This window comes from Cicer arietinum, chromosome 3, assembly GCF_000331145.2.
Source record: "Cicer arietinum cultivar CDC Frontier isolate Library 1 chromosome 3, Cicar.CDCFrontier_v2.0, whole genome shotgun sequence".
Lineage (NCBI taxonomy): Eukaryota > Viridiplantae > Streptophyta > Magnoliopsida > Fabales > Fabaceae > Cicer > Cicer arietinum.
The window spans coordinates 71093765-71110099 of record NC_021162.2 but is presented as its reverse complement, the minus strand read 5'-3'; the positions used below and the strand labels follow the sequence as shown (position 1 = coordinate 71110099).

The following is a 16335-nucleotide window of genomic DNA, read 5'->3' as shown; positions in this document are numbered from 1 at the left end:
ATAGAGAAAGATAAAATTGTAAATAAAATAATTCAAATCAATGGTAAATTAGCAGAAAAAATAGTAACACCAAAATTTTATATTCTCACCACATATAACCTAGATATTTATTAAAATAAATTATCTTAAAATAAATAACACGTAGATATCCTTTTTCTAGAATTAAATTTTAAACTATGTTATAAAATTTAAAACTAATATGTTGATATTTGTAAAGATAGTTTATAACTAACATAACAAAATGAAAATTAAACAAGTCATATTTAATTTTGGGTGTAGTGTTCATCAAATATTGTTCTAATAAGAGGTAACACGTGGATATCCTTTTTCTAGAATTAAATTTTAACTTTTGTTATAAAATTTAAAAATTTAAGTGTTACGAATTTTAATTAAATAAATTATATATAAAATACAGTTTAATACATTATTTTTTAAATTAAAAAATTAATTTAAAATATTAGATAAATTAATGTGTTTTTTTTATTATTTTTAATTCAATACATTCTTCATATATACGTTAAAAGCTATGAACATTCATTATTTTTTATTTATTAAATATAATTATTTGAGTAAGCTATGTCATGTACGTAGATATTATATATATTAAAAAAATACATAATGATTGTAAATTATAACTTCTATTATATTATTATATTCGTTGAATCGTTGTCATGTAAAAAGAACCTCTATTTCATTTAGTCTTATATGTCTAATTTTTTTATAGAAATGTATTATATATCTAATATAAATTTGCACAAAAATTTGTAAATGTTCCAATAAGGTGTCGCTTTCAACTTAGACAAATGTATTTTTCTTATTTTCCTTCTTTTCTTCTTTTTGTACATAGGGTATAAACAAAATCACAAAAACAAAGACACGACTTGTTTAAATATATTACTCCTCTGCGACGTATTTAAGTACACCACTATTATATCTGCCTATAAATTTAGTACCTTTTGACCTTGTATGCTATCACAATTTTAAATTTTAAACTGCAATAATTATTCTTTAATCAATGTATCTAATTATATTATCTTTTTATACAACATATAATAAATTATAAACATAAGTTTCAATGAAACATTTCATAAGGGCATCATTCTAGTTATTGAGACAATCTATAGATGAAAATTTAATTTCAAATATCTCACATCTAGAAATTAATTTTTTCACATAGAAAATGTTCTAGTTATTTGGAGTATGTTAAATGAGATTTGTGAGTGACTTAAGTTACTGTTTATAATTTTTTAATATAATCTTGTATTAAAATCTTTCTTGATGCACATTAAAACAATATAAATTGTAAACAATTTATATTAATATATGGTCTAACTCATGCAATGTGTCAACGTGTTTAAAGCAACCAAATCTCACTCACGCGTAAGAATAGAAAATACATGAACCATCAATTGAAGATGTGCAACATTTTCATTTATTTATTTATTATGGTCATGTTATTCAATACATTTATCAAAATTATCATTACAACAACAACATTGAATTAAGTTGTTTATTCTCGGCAATATATTCTGGTGTCTAAAAGTTGACTTATGGCAAGTTTGTTAAAGTTCACCCTCAAATAATATTTTTGACAATGTGTTTTGCAGTTTGATCATTTTATTGAAAAAACAGTATCTGAAAGAATATGCATAGATATTATTAAAATATGTGTATGTGTTTTTAGAGAAACTTAAAAGGAAGAATGTTGATTTGTAAGTTTTTCTATAACTCAAAATTTAAAGTGGTGTTAAGTCTATAATATTATTTTATTTTGATTATCAAAATTTATTGAATAATAATACTCTAGAATAGTTTTTTCTTTTTCTAATTCTAGAATTGTTTGTTAGTTATTACCCATGATATACTATACCAAACTACATATACCGTCACAAATTTAGCATGAAGATGATGTGTTTCGCTATTTTATTAATATGTCCATAAATATTCGATATAGTCACACACTCAAATTAAAGTTGAATCTAAGAGAAATATAGAGACTTAACTTTAATAACAAGACCACTGTATAAACATAAATGCAAAAATTAATCAAAAAATGCTTTAGACACATTACCTCAAACACCAAACACTAAATTTACCACCATTAAAATTCCCTAGATCTTAATACATTTCAACGATATTTCCGACGAAAATTTAATATGTCAAATAACATATTACATACTAAATAACATTAATATATATACCTTTCAATATACTAATATATTAAAAATTAACATTACAAAATAACAAATATCAATTATATTTAAAATTTATGAAATAATTTTTTTATATATATTTTAAACACCACTAAAAATTACATTAATTCAATCGTCACAAACTCAAGAGTAACTATATTTATAATTACAATATAGCAAATTATACTAATCATTCAAGAAAGCACAATCTATTCTTTTTATTTTATTTAAAAAAAAGTCCAAACATCAATTCAATATTCATAGCTAAACATTAACCACACATCTCTTTCTATTATATTATGATCTATGGGCACATATTTTTAACTTCATCTTAAATTTTGATCCGATCAATTCTTTAAACTCTAGCATGTTATTTAATTATCATGGAAGAGTATGAGTATCTCCAACATAGCTTAACTTTGTGTTGTTTTAGATGTCTTCACTTTCAAATAGAGTATCACTAGTTTTCACAATCTTCTTCTCAGCCTCAGCTGCTTCAAGTTCCGCCCTGTACTTTCTAAATACATCTCCTTTGTAAAATTCCTTTGTCCTAAGCACCAAAATAAAAGAAACAAAACATCCAATTAATGTTGATGTTGTGATAATAATAAAAGCCATCTTGTAACACTCTACACCAACACAAGTTAAGTCCTTCCCTTCTTGTCTCTTTAGTCCATTATTCTCCAACTGTTTCAAAGCTTCTTTATCATATAAATAACCAGTCAGTCTCACATTTAATATGTAAGATCCCACAGGACTTGCCACAGCTCCAAAATTGTACAAAGTTGAGTAGTATTTCAATCCAAAAATTTCTGATATGATTGCAAACATCAATGGCCATTGAGCTCCAAAACAAAATCCAATAATCACAGAAGAAAAGTAAAGAGAGTTTGGAATACCAAGAGCTATTAGAATATGACCAACACAAGATAGAAGCATAACAGTAGTGAGCAAGTATGGACGAGGGATTTTGTATTTGTTTAACAAGATTTCTGAACTATAACCCGCCGCAACTCGTCCTAGATAGTTCCATATACTCACTAGTGACATAAAAGTTGTAGTACTTTTACTAGGATATCCTAATGAATGACCAATTTGCCCTAAGTTATCAATTGCTGTTAATGTTCCACCAACACCAAAAGTTGTTGCTATAAAGAGGATCAACATGTCAATACTAAACAAAGCTTGCAAAATTGTGTAGTCTTCACCTCTATTTGGAGATTTAAACAGAGTCTTGAAACAAGAATTTTTGTTCTCCAAATTTGTTTTAATAGTTGATGTTATTTTTGGCACGTCCATTTCTTGTCCATGTGATGACATATTCCCATGTGGAAGTTCATTGATAACTTTCAATTGAGAAATAGAATTGTCCTTCAAGAGCTTAAATTCCTCTCTAAAAACTACAACAAGTGGAAGAAGTAGGAAGAAAATAACACCAACTCCACCAACTACATACTCAATCCTTGAGAAACTAAACTTATTTTGGACAATAATCAAAACCATGAGAAACAAAGCAAGACCAAGTGAAATATAAAGAAGATTATAAAAAAAATTACTCTCTTTTGAAAATTGTTGTTGATTCAATTTCAATATCCTAATAGTTGGAAGAAAAAGAAAAGAAACAGCAGCAGGAAGCCAAGCAATAAGTAAAATAAGAGCTTGAACATTATTTTCATCATCATAATCATAATATAAACTATGATAAATTTGTGTGATTATAGCACCACTTAAACCAACATAACCTTTCAAAAAACCTAAAACACTACCACGACTATTAGGAAAATTCTTAACACAGGTAACTAAAGCACCCGTGTTAGAAAAAGTTTGAGAATTTGCACCAATACAAATATAAAGACACATTAACCAAACTTTGGGTTTATGAATTTTTTTAGTAACAGAAAGCCATATCATGAAGTAACCAAAGAAATTCATGATGACACCGGTAGAGAGAACAACCCAAGGTGGTGTGATTTCATTGATCAAACCGGAAATAACACCAACATTGGCACCAAGGTCTTTGAAGAAACTAAGTAAGTTAAGAGTAGTTTGGTCGTAGGATAAAGAGGTTTTGATTTGGTTAGAGTAAAGACCGAACATGTAGGTTGCACCTGCGACAGACATGATTAGTGAAGAAGCAAATAACATGAACCAACGACCTGTGAGAAGATGGTAGGTGAAGCTTTTTGTAGCTACCATTTTTGGTACTCTGTTTTGATAATTCAGTTTTTGTGGATTAATGGGATCAAGCAAATAGCAAAATGAAGGATTCTGTATATAAAAGTATATGATAAGAAACACAAATTCAGTTTAGTTTATAACAACAAAAAGTAATAGAAAAAAGTCTTTTGTGGTATTGAGTGATGATGAAAGCTCGGTTTTAGTTAGAATTAGAAAATGGATATTATTCGAAAACGGGTATTATTGATCGGGACGCAATTAACTATACTTCGTTCACTATTTAAGCTAAATTATCAAAAAAAAATTAACAACATTATACATATATATATTTTATATTTTAAATATTCATTAAATATTTTATTTTATATTTATTTTAATTTTTTATTTTCTATCACATCATTAAATTATTATATTATTTTATCTATTTTTCTCTTAAAGTGTATACGTCTAATTAGATATACACAAAAATATTTTTATTTATTTAAATGTTATAGTTGATAACAAAAATTGAAATACAAGAAGTTTATATCGAAATAAATAGAGTATATGGATAGTGAAATAAATATATGTTTGCGGTCATTCTAACAAACATAAAAGGAATAGTGAACGGAATTTCAATTAAAAATTGCATATTTCTAAAGTTGGAAATACATATACACATTACTTTTTAAAGTTGGAGACTGAAAATTGAACATAAAAAATTGAACCATATAAATTTTTTAAGAAAAATATATTTAATCTTAAAATTTTGATAATATATTAAATAAATCACAAACTTACATTTTAATTTATCTCTACCTCTGTATGAATCTGTATTAAAATTGTATAATTAATTCTATATCAATACTCTTGAACAAATCTTTCTCAAGTTGAATGAGAAGAAAAGTTTATATAGATCACAATATATATAAAGTGTTTGTGGGGTCTACGAACTTAGTTTTTTAAATTTATAAAAAAAAATCGACAAATTTTTTTTTAGTTTTTTTTCAAAATTTTCTGATAATTTTTTTTTTCCCGATAGAAAATAATTTTCAAAATTCTTTTATTTTTTTCTCAAAATTTTTTAAGCGATCCTTTGGACTTTAAAATTTAATTGAGGGTTCTAAAAATACCCGTTACTTGCCTCAATATCTCATGACTTGATCATCGAAATATTTACAAGTTACCAAAATTGATCTCTCAACATACATGCATATGAAAATTTGACATCCATTTAAGACACCATGGTTGAAGAAATTAAGGCCGGTGGTGTATTTAGAAAGGATTGTCACAAGTTTTTATTTTATTTTTTATAAAGCGTAGAATTTGCTCCTCAATCAAAGGGATAAAAATAAGGTATCATAATTATGTAAGTACAATAATATGAATGGAGAAAATGACGGGCACTAAGGGGTGCTCCTCAATCTGCCAATAAGGTGGGAAAGTGGGGATCCCCATTATCATAAGAGAATTCATATGGTTTACATTTCACCACTTTGAGCCCGAGGACACAAACAACAGATTGTATTTCCTCAAAGTCACGTCTCTTTAAGTAGGGTTTATAATTGTTATGACCACTTCTTAAATGTTTGTCCTTAATGTATAAAATAATATAGCTATGTTATATCATATCATAATATAGCAATGTTGTACTATAGATTTTTCATTTTTCATTTTTCATCGTAACATTTAATATTTTTCATATATATAATTAAAGGAAAATATACATATATGAAAATAAAATATCAGTATAATAAAAGAAATAACTATAAGAAAATCAATATTGCCCTTTTTATTTTTAACCATATTTAAATTTTAAGGGAAAATGTCATTAACTTATCATTATAAAAAAAGTCAATCTACCAAAAAAAAAAATGAAATAACTACCTTATAATATAAGAAACATATGACTACCCTATAAAAAAAATAACTAGCAAAAATCCAACATTTTAAAAGAAAGTTTTCTTTTTAACAAAAATCGAGTGGTTTTTTAGAAATTAGGAACTTAAAACTTATGGCTTGTTTGATTGTGTTTTACTTTTAAGTTTTTGAAAATTAATTTAGAAAACAGTTTTTAAAAATAAAATTTTAAAAACATCTGTTTGACAACTCAATTTTTAAAATAGTTTGACGTTAAAAAAACTAAAAAATGAAAAATAAAACATCAGTTATCTGTATTGCTTTTTAGTTTTAAAAAGTATAATATTAAAAATAATTTTATAAAACAGTTTTTAAAAACAAATAATCTAAACAAGTTTTTTAGTTTTTAAATTTTAAAATACTATTTCTTAATTTTTTTTTAAATTACACAAGCTGTATTTGTAAAAATAATGATTACACTAAATATTTGCCATTGATAAATATTAACAAAATGAAAAATAAATATTTATAACTATTACATAAAACGGAATAAATAATTTTCAGTTAAATAAAAATAATCACATAAAAAATATTTATCAGTAATACATAAAAAAAACAAAGAACAAATATTAAAATAACACATGCTAAATTTATATATTTAGTGTATAAAAAAATATGGTACAAATATTTGTTAATGATAAGTATAAAAAATCACAAGATAAATATTTATTACTGATACATAAAAAACACTTTACAAATATTTGTCATTAATAAATATTAAAAAATACAAGATAAATATTTATAAATGATATAAAATAAACACGAGACAAATATTTGTAAGTGGTATAGATAAAAAATCACACGACAATTTTTTTTCTTTTTGATATATAAAAAAGTACGAAACAAATATTTGAATTTAATAAATATTAAAAAATAATTTGACAAACATTTTCGTTGTCACATAGAAAAACACAAAACAAATATTTGTTTGAAAGTTAAACGAGACAGTTAAAAAATTCCACTTACGCATAACCCGCGATAGTTTACAAGTTTTGTAACCCGCAATAGTTTACAAGTTTTTTTGCTAGTTAACTTGAAAGTATAAAATAAAAAAAAATAAAAAGATTTAGCTTCAGTTTTAGTCACTTGACTTTCACCAATTCATGAAATTGATTATTCTACTTAATATATGCCAGTTTATTATCATTCTTCTAATTTTTTAACTAAAAAATGATAGATAGTGTAAAATGACTAACAATCGTAAAATTATGATAAAATATTATGAAAACTTTAATTTCGACTTTAAAAATTATTCATTTTTATAATTTAATTAATAACATATGAATAATCAATACATCTAGAATTTTCTACATCATGAGATCGTGTGCCACACAATTTAAAATATGTGACATTATTATTTTTAAGTTCAAATGATTTGATAGATGGAGCAAATCGGTAAGGTTTTATAATAAGACAATGATAAATTTGAACAATTAAAATGACAATGATTCATCTATAAAGGAGAGAACAATGTTAGCTTACACAAGCATGAGAAACAGAAGTACACGTGAGATACCTGATGTTGAAACTCTTCACTTATGTAGAATACCATCTCTAGATAGGTATAATCACAGTAGTACAATTGCAGTTATGTGCAATTATGGAAATAATTTGGAATGAACTTCTAGTCTCAGATTCATAATTAATTTATTACTTTCTTTTTTAACTTTGAAAGAGAGAGCTCGCACATGCGCATGCATATATATATACATATATATATATGGCTTAATTGCAGTTTTGGTCTCTCTATTTTAGTTAAATTGTGAAAGTAGTCCCCCCATTTTGTTTCTCCCTAGTTTTGGTCCCCAAAACAGAATTTTGATCCAAAACTTGATGAAATTTTATTTTTTAAAATTGTATTACACCATTTATGGTAATAGATTTTAGGTACAATTGTTGCAAATGAGATCTTGAGACATATGTGACTTAAATAAATACAAAAAAAATGAAATTTAAACAAATTTTGGACAAAAATTCTGTTTGGAAGACCAAAACTGAGGATAAACAAAATAGAGGGACTACTTTCGCGATTCGGTTAAAATAGGGAGACCAAAACTGCAATTAAGCCTATATATATTTGTTTCTTGGACCATAACTTTAGGGACCTAGTGACCCTTGGATGAAAAGTTGAAAAGTAGTTGCACTGGAAATGATATATCAAGCAAAGCAATGGTCAAATATAGAATTTTAACAACCAAATACCCATATAAAGCAACATCATGTAAAAGAGTCTCATCATCTTAAGTGACAACTGTTTTTTAAATAATACACTCCAACTGTATCTAGTATTTTCATCAACTATTACCAAAATGTACTATTAGTAAGCAATGAATTTAAGGTAAGGAATAAGGCCCTCAAATATCTGAATGGACTAAATGAAAAGAATCAAATATTTAGTTACTTAAGTATAACCATGTTATTACTCAATAGAAACAACAATAACAAAGTATTTGTGAAACATCTCACTTTGTAGAAAATGAATGTCCAAACCTATAATGCCAAAGGGTGGACTATGAAGAAAGTATAGTGTCAAATGAATGTTCAACTGCAATGTGAAATATGTTGATATCTTTCTTTAAGATATCCATCCTCTATTTGCACTATCACGAATAAAAACACTTGACACTGTCTATTGTTTTGTATTATCATATTTACTCTCTCCATTTTCAAACACAAAACTCATATTAGACTTCATCTTCAGCGCAACAAAAAATGACCTTGTTTCTTGTAATAGGTTTTTGCAGTACTGTGGGATATTTTCCAACAGAAATGCACTATTTTGTGCTCCAATTGTCCTTTCCTTTACCAAATGGTTTCTTACAGTCTTACCATCAATTAGGTTAACCAAGTACTCAAATTTCTCCTTCCATCTTGTCTCTCATGCTCAATCAATTTTAAGAAAAACTATTAAAGACATCAGAATAAAAAATCATATTGCAAGCCTTATTTTGAGTCAAGAATTCATCTCGTGATTAAATTTAGGGTCATCCAATCATATTATCACAATTTCATATGAACAAATAATTCATATTGCAAGCCACATTTTGGTTCAAGAATCTATCTAGTGATTAAAATTCAGATCTTCTGAACATGCTATTCATGAATAAAAAATTCATATTGCGAGCCACAGTTTAGGACAAGAATTCATCTTGTGATTAAATTTAGAGTCATTTAATCATACTATCCCAATTTCATATGAATAAAAAAATTCATGTTGCAAGCCACATTTATGGTAAAAAAATCCATCTCGTGATTAAATTTAGGGTCATCCAATCATTTCATCTCAACTTCATTTGAATAAAAAATTCATATGACAAACCACATTTAGGGTCAATAATCTAATGCATAATTAAATTTCGAGTAATCAAAACACAATATCCCAATATAATATGAATTAAAATTCATATTTCAAACGACGTTTTGGATCAAGAATTAAACTTGTGATTAAATTTAGGGTCATCCTATATCCCAATTTCATATGAACAGAAAATTCATATTGCAAAATCACATTTTGGGTTAAGAATCCATCTCATGATTAAATTTTGATTCATCCAAACATACTATCCCAATTTCATATGACTAAAAATTCATGTTACAATCCACATTTTGGGTCAAGAACCCATCAAAAGATTAAATGTAGGATCATCCAATCATATTATCGCAATTTTCTACGAAAAAATAATTCATATTACAAGTGACATTTTAGGTCAAGAATCCATCTCGTGATTAAAATATGAGTCATCCAAACATATTACCCCAATTTAATATGAATTAAAAATTTAGGGTCATCCAATCATATTATCCCTATTTCATATGAACAGAAAATTCATATTGCAAAATCACATTTTGAGTCAAGAATCCATCTCATAAATAAATTTTGGTTCATCCAAAAATATCATCACAATTTCATATGAATAAAAATTCATATTGCAAACCACATTTTTGGTCAATAATCCATCTCATGATTAAATGTAGGATCATCTAATCAAATTATCTCCATTTTATATGAAAAATAATTCATATTGCAAGTCACATTTTGGGTCAAGAATACATCTCGTAATTACAATATGAGTCATCCAATCATATTATCTCAATTTAATATGAATTAAAAGTTCATATTTCAAGCCACGTTTTTGGTCAAGAATTCATTTCGAGATTAAATTTAGGATCATCAAATCATATTATCCCAATTTCATATGAACATAAAATTCATATTACAAGCCACATTTTGGGTCAAAAATCCATCTCACAATTAAATTTTGGTTCATCCATAAATTTCATCCTAATTTCATATTAATAAAAATTCGTATTGCAAACCACATTTGGGGTCAAGAATCCATCTCAAGATTAAATGTAGGATCATTCAATCATATTATCGTAATTTTATACGAAAAATAATTCATATTACAAGTCACATTTTAGGCCAAGAATCCATCTCGTGATTAAAATATGAGTCATACAAACATATTACCTCAATTTAATATGAATTAAAAATTCATATTTCAAGCTATATATTTTAGGTTAAGAATTCATCTCGAGATTAAATGTAGGGACATTCAATCATATTATACCTATTTTATATGAACAGAAAATTCATATTGCAAAATCACATTTTGAGTCAAAAATCCATCTCATAAAAACATTTTGGTTCATCCAAAAATATCATCCCAATTTCATATGAATAAAAATTCATATTCCAAACCACATTTTTGGTCAATAATCCATCTCATGATTAAATGCAGATCATCTAATCAAATTATCTCAATTTTATATGAAAAATAATTCATATTGCAAGTCACATTTTGGTTAAAGAATCCATCTCCTAATTATAATACAAGTCATCAAATCATATTATCTCAATTTAATATGAATTAAAATTTCATATTTCAAGCCACGTTTTTGGTCAAGAATTCATCTCGAGATTAAATTTATGGTCATCCAATCATATTATCCCAATTTCATATGAACAGAAAATTCTTATTTCAAACCACAATTTGAGTCAAGAATCCATGTCACAATTAAAATTTGGTTCATCCAGAAATATCATTCTAATTTCATATGAATAAAAATTCATATTGCAAACCACATTTTGGATCAAGAATCCATTTCATGATTCAATGAAAGATCATCTAATCAAATTATCCTAATTTCATATGAATAAAAATTCATATTGCAAACCATATTTTGGATCAAGAATCCATCTCAAGATTAAATGTAGGATCATTCAATCATATTATCCTAATTTAATACGAAAAATAATTCATATTACAAGTCACATTTTAGGCCAAGAACCCATCTCGTGATTAAAATATGAATCATCCAAACATATTACCTCAATTTAATATGAATTAAAAATTCATATTTCAAGCTATATTTTGGGTCAAGAATTCATCTCGAGATTAAATTTAGGATCATCCAATCATATTGTCCCTATTTCTTATGAACAGAAAATTCATATTGCAAAATCACATTTTGAGCCAAGAATCCATCTCATAAATAAATTTTGGTTCATCCAAAAATATCATCCCAATTTCATATGAATAAAAGTTCATATTGCAAACCACATTTTTGGTCAATAATCCATCTCACGATTAAATGTAGGATCATCTAATCAAATTATCTCCATTTTATATGAAAAATAATTCATATTGCAAGTCACATTTTGGGTCAAGAATCCATCTCGTAATTACAATATGAGTCATCCAATCATATTATCTCAATTTAATATAAATTAAAATTTCATATTTCAAGCCACGTTTTTGGTCAAGAATTCATCTCGAGATTAAATTTATGGTCATCCAATCTTATTATCCCAATTTCATATGAACATAAAATTCATATTACAAGCCACATTTTGGGTCAAAAATCCATCTCACAATTAAATTTTGGTTCATCCAAAAAATTTATCATAATTTCATATCAATAAAAATTCATATTGCAAACCACATTTTGGGTCAAGAATCCATTTCATGATTAATGTAGGATCATCTAATCAAATTATCCTAATTTCATATGAATAAAAATTCATATTGCAAACCATATTTTAGATCAAGAATCCATCTCAAGATTAAATGTAGGATCATTCAATCATATTATCCTAATTTAATACGAAAAATAATTCATATTACAAGTCACATTTTAGGCCAAGAATCCATATCGTGATTAAAATATGAATCATCCAAACATATTACCTCAATTTAATATGAATTAAAAATTCATATTTCAAGCTATATTTTGGGTCAAGAATTCATCTCGAAATTAAATTTATGGTCATCCAATCATATTATCCCTATTTCATATAAACAGAAAATTCATATTGCAAAATCACATTTTGAGTCAAGAATCCATCTCATAAATAAATTTTGGATCATCCAAAAATATCATTCCAATTTCATATGAATAAAAATTCAAATTGCAAACCCTATTTTTGGTCAATAATCCATCTCATGATTAAATGTAGGATCATCTAATCAAATTATCTCCATTTTATATGAAAAATAACTCATATTGCTAGTCACATTTTGGTTAAAGAATCCATCTTGTAATTACAATACAAGTCATCCAATCATATTATCTCAATTTAATATGAAATAAAAATTCATAGTTCAAACCACGTTTTTGGTCAAGAATTCATCTCGAGATTAAATTTAGGGTCATCGAATCATATTATCCCAATTTCATATGAACATAAAATTCATATTACAAGTCACATTTTGGATAAAAAATCCATCTCACAATTAAATTTTGGTTCATCCAAAAATTTCATCCTAATTTCATATGAATAAAAATTCTTATTGCAAACCACATTTTGAGTCAAAAATCCATTTCATGATTAAATGTAGGATCATCTAATTAAATTATTCCAATTTCATATGAATAAAAATTCATATTTCAAACCACATTTTGGGTCAAGAATCCATCTCAAAATTAAATATAGGATCATTCAATCCTATTATCCCAATTTTATACGAAAAATAATCAATATTACAAGTCACATTTTATGCCAAGAATCCAACTCGTGATTAAAATATGAGTCATCCAAAAATATTACCTCATTTTAATATGAATTAAAAATTCATATTTCAAGCTATACTTTGGGTCAATAATTCATCTCGAGATTAAATTTAGGGTCATCCAATCATATTATCCCAATTTCATATGAACATAAAATTCATATTACAAGTCACATTTTGGATAAAAAATCCATCTCACAATTAAATTTTGGTTCATCCAAAAATTTCATCCTAATTTCATATGAATAAAAATTCATATTGCAAACCATATTTTGAGTCAAGAATCCATTTCATGATTAAATGTAGGATCATCTAATCAAATTATTCCAATTTCATATGAATAAAAATTCATATTTCAAACCACATTTTGGGTCAAGAATCCATCTCAAGATTTAATGTAGGATCATTCAATCCTATTATCCCAATTTTATACGAAAAATAATCAATATTACAAGTCACATTTTATGCCAAAATCCAACTCGTGATTAAAATATGAGTCATCCAAACATATTACCTCATTTTAATATGAATTAAAAATTCATATTTCAAGCTATACTTTGGGTCAATAATTCATCTCGAGATTAAATTTAGGGTCATCCAATCATATTATCCCTATTTCATATGAACAGAAAATTCATATTGCAAAATCACATTTTGAGTCAAGAATCCATCTCATAAATAAAATTTGGTTCATCCAAAAATATCTTCCCAATTTCATATGAATAAAAGTTCATATTGCAAACCACATTTTTTGTCAATAATCCATCTCACGATTACATGTAGAATCATCTAATCAAATTATCTCCATTTTATATGAAAAATAATTCATATTGCAAGTCACATTTTGGGTCAAGAATCCATCTCGTAATTACGATATGAGTCATTCAATCATATTATCTCAATTTAATATCAATTAAAAATTCATATTTCAAACCACATTTTTGGTCAAGAATTCATCGCAAGATTAAATTTAGGGTCATCCAATCATATTATCCCAATTTCATATGAACATAAAATTCATATTACAAGCCACATTTTGGGTCAAGAATCCATCTCATAAATAAATTTTGGTTCATCCAAAAATATCTTCCCAATTTCATATGAATAAAAGTTCATATTGCAAACCACATTTTTGGTCAAGAATTCATCTCGAGATTAAATTTAGGGTCATCCAATCATATTATCCCAATTTCATATGAATAAAAGTTCATATTGCAAACCACATTTTTGGTCAAGAATTCATCTCGAGATTAAATTTAGGGTCATCCAATCATATTATCCCAATTTCATATGAATAAAAGTTCATATTGCAAACCACATTTTTGGTCAAGAATTCATCTCGAGATTAAATTTAGGGTCATCCAATCATATTATCCCAATTTCATATGAATAAAAGTTCATATTGCAAACCACATTTTTGGTCAAGAATTCATCTCGAGATTAAATTTAGGGTCATCCAATCATATTATCCCTATTTCATATGAACAGAAAATTCATATTGCAAAATCACATTTTGAGTCAAGAATCCATCTCATAAATAAATTTTGGTTCATCCAAAAATATCTTCCCAATTTCATATGAATAAAAGTTCATATTGCAAACCACATTTTTGGTCAATAATCCATCTCACGATTACATGTAGAATCATCTAATCAAATTATCTCCATTTTATATGAAAAATAATTCATATTGCAAGTCACATTCCCAATTTCATATGAATAAAAGTTCATATTGCAAACCACATTTTTGGTCAATAATCCATCTCACGATTACATGTAGAATCATCTAATCAAATTATCTCCATTTTATATGAAAAATAATTCATATTGCAAGTCACATTCCCAATTTCATATGAACATAAAATTCATATTACAAGCCACATTTTGGGTCAAAAATCCATCGCACAATTAAATTTTCGTTCATCCAAAAATTTCATCCTAATTTCATTTGAATAAAAATTCATATTGCAAACCACATTTTGGATCAAGAATCCATTTCATGATTAAATGTACGATCATCTAATCAAATTATCCCAATTTCATATGAATAAAAATTCATATTGTAAACCTAATTCTGGGTCAAGAATCCATCTCAAGATTAAATGTAGGATCATCCAATCATATTATCCCAATTTTATACGAAAAATAATTCATATTACAAGTTACATTTTAGGCCAAGAATCCATCTCGTGATTAAAATATGAGTCATCCAAACATATTATCTCAATTTAATGTGAATTAAAAATTCATATTTCAAGCTATATTTTGGGTCAAGAATTCATCTCGAGATTAAATGTAGGGATATTCAATCATATTATCCCTATTTCATATGAACAGAAAATTAATATTGCAAACCACATTTTGAGTCAAGAATCCATATCACAAATAAATTTTAGTTCATCCAAAAATATCATCCCAATTTTATATGAGTAAAAATTCATATTGCAAACCACTTTTTTTGTCAATAATCCATCTCATGATTAAATGTAGGATCATCTAATCAAATTATCTCAATTTTATATGAAAAATAATTCATATTGCAAGTCAAATTTTGGATCAAGAATCCATCTTGTAATTACAATATGAGTCATCCAAACATATTATCTCAATTTAATATGAATTAAAAATTCATATTTCAAGCCACATTTTTTGTCTAAAATTCATCTCGAGATTAAATTTAGGGTCATCCAATCATATTATCCCAATTTCATATGCACATAAAATTTATATTACAAACCATATTTTGGGTCAAAAATCCATCTCACAATTAAATTTTGCTTCATCCAAACATATAATCCCAATTTCATATTAATGAAAATTCATATTGCAAACCACAATTTGGGTCAAGAATCCATTTCATGATTATATGTAGGATCATCTTATCAAATTATTCCAATTTTATTTGAAAAATAATACATATTTCAAGTCACATTTTGAGACAAAAATTCATCTCGTGATTAAAATATAAGTCATCCAAACATTTAATCATGAAATGGATTATTGACCCAAACTGTGGTTTGCAATATGAATTTTCATTTATATCATGAATAAAAA

At 26.0% G+C, this 16335-nt stretch overlaps 1 protein-coding gene across 1 annotated transcript; it reads right to left on the bottom strand.

Annotated features, from left to right (window-relative positions):
• Positions 1-2328: 2328 nt before the first annotated feature.
• LOC101506073 (protein NUCLEAR FUSION DEFECTIVE 4-like) lies at positions 2329-4605 on the bottom strand. Its single transcript, XM_004494020.4, has one exon. It carries the CDS (start codon positions 4386-4388, stop codon positions 2622-2624), a length of 1767 nt encoding a protein of 588 aa, XP_004494077.1. The 5' UTR covers positions 4389-4605; the 3' UTR covers positions 2329-2621.
• Between the last annotated feature and the right edge of the window lie 11730 nt (positions 4606-16335).